Genomic DNA, 3,050 nt, shown 5'->3' with positions numbered 1-3,050 from the left:
AACTATTATAACATTAGAGACAGTGCACCACCACTAACCAAAAGAACAACAAGCCTTACAAATTTCATAATGATTAAAGTTTTTTAATGAGGAAATTTCAACTATACCTCAAGCAAACTAGCCCAGAGTCCTAGAGGAGAACATTACATAGAAGCTCATGGTTAAATGGGAATGAGAGTGGTTATAAGAACAATGGCTTAGGGGGGAATCAAGAAATGAAGGGTAGAAAGGTCAACTCAAGACATAAGACAATTACGGGCATGTGTTTTTTTCTGCTAGGCAAGTGTTGGAAGTGGTAAATGCTTTTATCTGAAAAGAGCTATGGAGTAGATGAAAAGGTGGTTATAACAGATAATATTTTGTTCTTTGTTATGTTGCAGACAGAGGAGAGATGGAGAGGGAGAACAGCACAGTGGTGACAGAATTTATCCTCCTTGGTCTCACCCAGTCTCAACAGGCTCAACTCCTGGTCTTTGTGCTAGTCTTAGTTTTCTACCTCATCATCCTCCCTGGAAATTTACTCATCATCCTCACTGTCAGATCAGACCCTGGCCTCACAGCCCCCCTCTACTTCTTTCTGGGCAATTTGGCTTTCCTGGATGCATCCTACTCCTTCATTGTGGCTCCCAGGATGCTGGTGGACTTCCTCTCTGAGAAGAAAATAATCTCCTACAGGGGCTGCATCACTCAGCTTTTTTTCTTGCACTTTCTTGGGGCAGGGGAGATGTTCCTTCTTGTTGTGATGGCCTTTGACCGCTACATGGCCATTTGTCATCCTTTGCACTATACCACTGTTATGAACCGTAGAATCTGCTATGCCTTGCTGTTGGCTCTGTGGCTTGGGGGCTTTACTCATTCCATTGTGCAAGTAGCCCTTATTCTCCACTTGCCCTTCTGTGGCCCAAACCAGCTGGATAACTTCTTCTGTGATGTGCCACAGGTCATCAAGCTGGCCTGCGCGGACACCTTTGTGGTGGAGCTCCTGATGGTCTCCAACAGTGGCCTGCTTACCCTGCTGTGCTTCCTGGGGCTTCTGGCCTCTTATGCTGTCATCCTCTATCGTGTGAAGGGACACACCTCTGAAGGCAAACACAAGGCTCTTTCCACATGTACCACACACATTATCATTGTGTTTCTCATGTTTGGACCTGCCATCTTCATCTACACTCGTCCCTTCAGAGCTTTCCCAGCCGACAAAGTGGTTTCTCTCTTTCACACAGTGATCTTTCCTTTGATGAACCCTGTGATTTATACCCTTCGCAACCAGGAAGTAAAAGCTTCCATGAGGAGGTTACTGAGTCGTCACATGGTTTGCTGAATGGAATAGAAGAGTGAGACATGCAACAAAGGAGGAAGTTCAGTTGGAATTAATTAAATCATTTATTCATTAGTGTACTATGTGAGTCAGTCATTTTAGGAAATACTGAATTTATTAAGCAATTCCAATTTTCAGGCACTATTCTAGGTATGTGAATAAGGCAGGTAAGATTCTAGGTTTCTTGGGGTTATACTGAAATAGATAAAAACAGATTAAAGTATTAAATTGGCCAAAAAAAACCCCATAATATCCAAGAGAAATAGTGCTCTGAAGCAAGTGAAAAATACTGCCATGATAGAGTTTGACAAGAGATGGAAGTTACTTTGCTTTTGGTTGTTAAGCAAGGTCTTGGTGGTGGTGGTTAGCTGATATCCAGGTGACTTGAGAGAAATACCTGTGCAATTTCCCAGGGACAGAAAATTCTAGACAGAGAAGATGACTAGTACAAAGGCACAGAGATTTTATTAATTGGTACATTTGAATATCACAAAGAGAAATGTGGTAGCTTGTCAAATATGTTGATATATGTAAATATATATGTACTGAACACTGTACAAAAAATGGTATGACATCTTTTAGGGTGTGTATGTGTGTGTGTGTGTGTGTGTGTGTGTGTGTAAATGCATGACAATAGTCATGAAAAAATGATAGACACATAATAGGATTATCATTGATATAGACTGGAATAAAATTTTCTTTCTTGTCACATGTTTTCTGTTTATTTATATTTTTCACATTCTCTGCTTCATTTTGGTTTAATTGAAAAAGGGAAGGAAACAGATACTCTTATAGTCTCCGGAAAGGAATGGAACTCTGCCAACTCTCCAAGTATAGCCCAGTGAGAGTTGGATCAGACTTTTGACTTAAAGAATTGTATGAGAATAAAGTTTTGCTATTTTAAGTCATTAAGTTTGGGGTAATTTGTTAAGATATAATAGTAAATAGAGACAACACAGTCTGGTTAAATAGTAATATAGTAACATAGTATTTCTTTTACTATCCTTTTACTCTTCATCTATATGGCTCTTTATTTTTTTTTATTTTTATTTTTTTCAATATATGAAATTTATTGTCAAATTGGTTTCCATACAACACCCAGTGCTCATCCCAAAAGGTGCCCTCCTCTATACCCATCACCCACCCTCCCCTCCCTCCCACCCCCCATCAACCCTCAGTTTGTTCTGTTTTTAAGAGTCTCTTATGCTTTGGCTCTCTCCCACTCTAACCTCTTTTTTTTTTCCTTCCCCTCCCCCATGGGTTTCTGTTAAGTTTCTCAGAATCCACCTAAGAGTGAAAACATATGGTATCTGTCTTTCTCTGTATGGCTTATTTCACTTAGCATCACACTCTCCAGTTCCATCCATGTTGCTACAAAGGGCCATATTTCATTCTTTCTCATTGTATGGCTCTTTATTTTTAATACAGTTTCTTGTATGTAGCATATATCTTAACCAATACAATAATCTCTGCCTTTAAATAGGTTATTAGGTCATTTACAGATATCATGATAATAGAAAAACACAGTTCAGTTAAAATTGACCATCTTTTTATTTTATATTTGTTTCATCTGTTTTTTTCCAGTTTTGTCTTCTTTATGTATTTTGTTGAACACTGAGTGTTATTTATATTTCCTTTCTTTATATTTATTATTGAGTTCAATTTATTCATAGTAATAATCTTGACCTCTTAGCTATCTCTTTTCTTGAAGCTTTTAGTGTTTATTTTAGGGTGA

The 3,050-nt window shown here is 38.4% G+C and overlaps 1 protein-coding gene across 1 annotated transcript; it reads left to right on the top strand.

The window, feature by feature from the left end:
• The first annotated feature begins 391 nt into the window (after nt 1–391).
• On the top strand, nt 392–1,318 carry LOC123582209 (olfactory receptor 4N5-like). Its single transcript, XM_045448464.1, has one exon. It carries the CDS (start codon nt 392–394, stop codon nt 1,316–1,318), a length of 927 nt encoding a protein of 308 aa, XP_045304420.1.
• The last annotated feature ends 1,732 nt before the right edge of the window (nt 1,319–3,050 follow it).

The sequence above is a fragment of the Leopardus geoffroyi genome, chromosome B3 (assembly GCF_018350155.1).
Source record: "Leopardus geoffroyi isolate Oge1 chromosome B3, O.geoffroyi_Oge1_pat1.0, whole genome shotgun sequence".
In the NCBI taxonomy this organism is placed as follows: Eukaryota; Metazoa; Chordata; class Mammalia; order Carnivora; family Felidae; genus Leopardus; species Leopardus geoffroyi.
The sequence above is the reverse complement of the archived record's forward strand: the minus strand, read 5'-3'. Positions and strand labels throughout refer to the sequence as shown.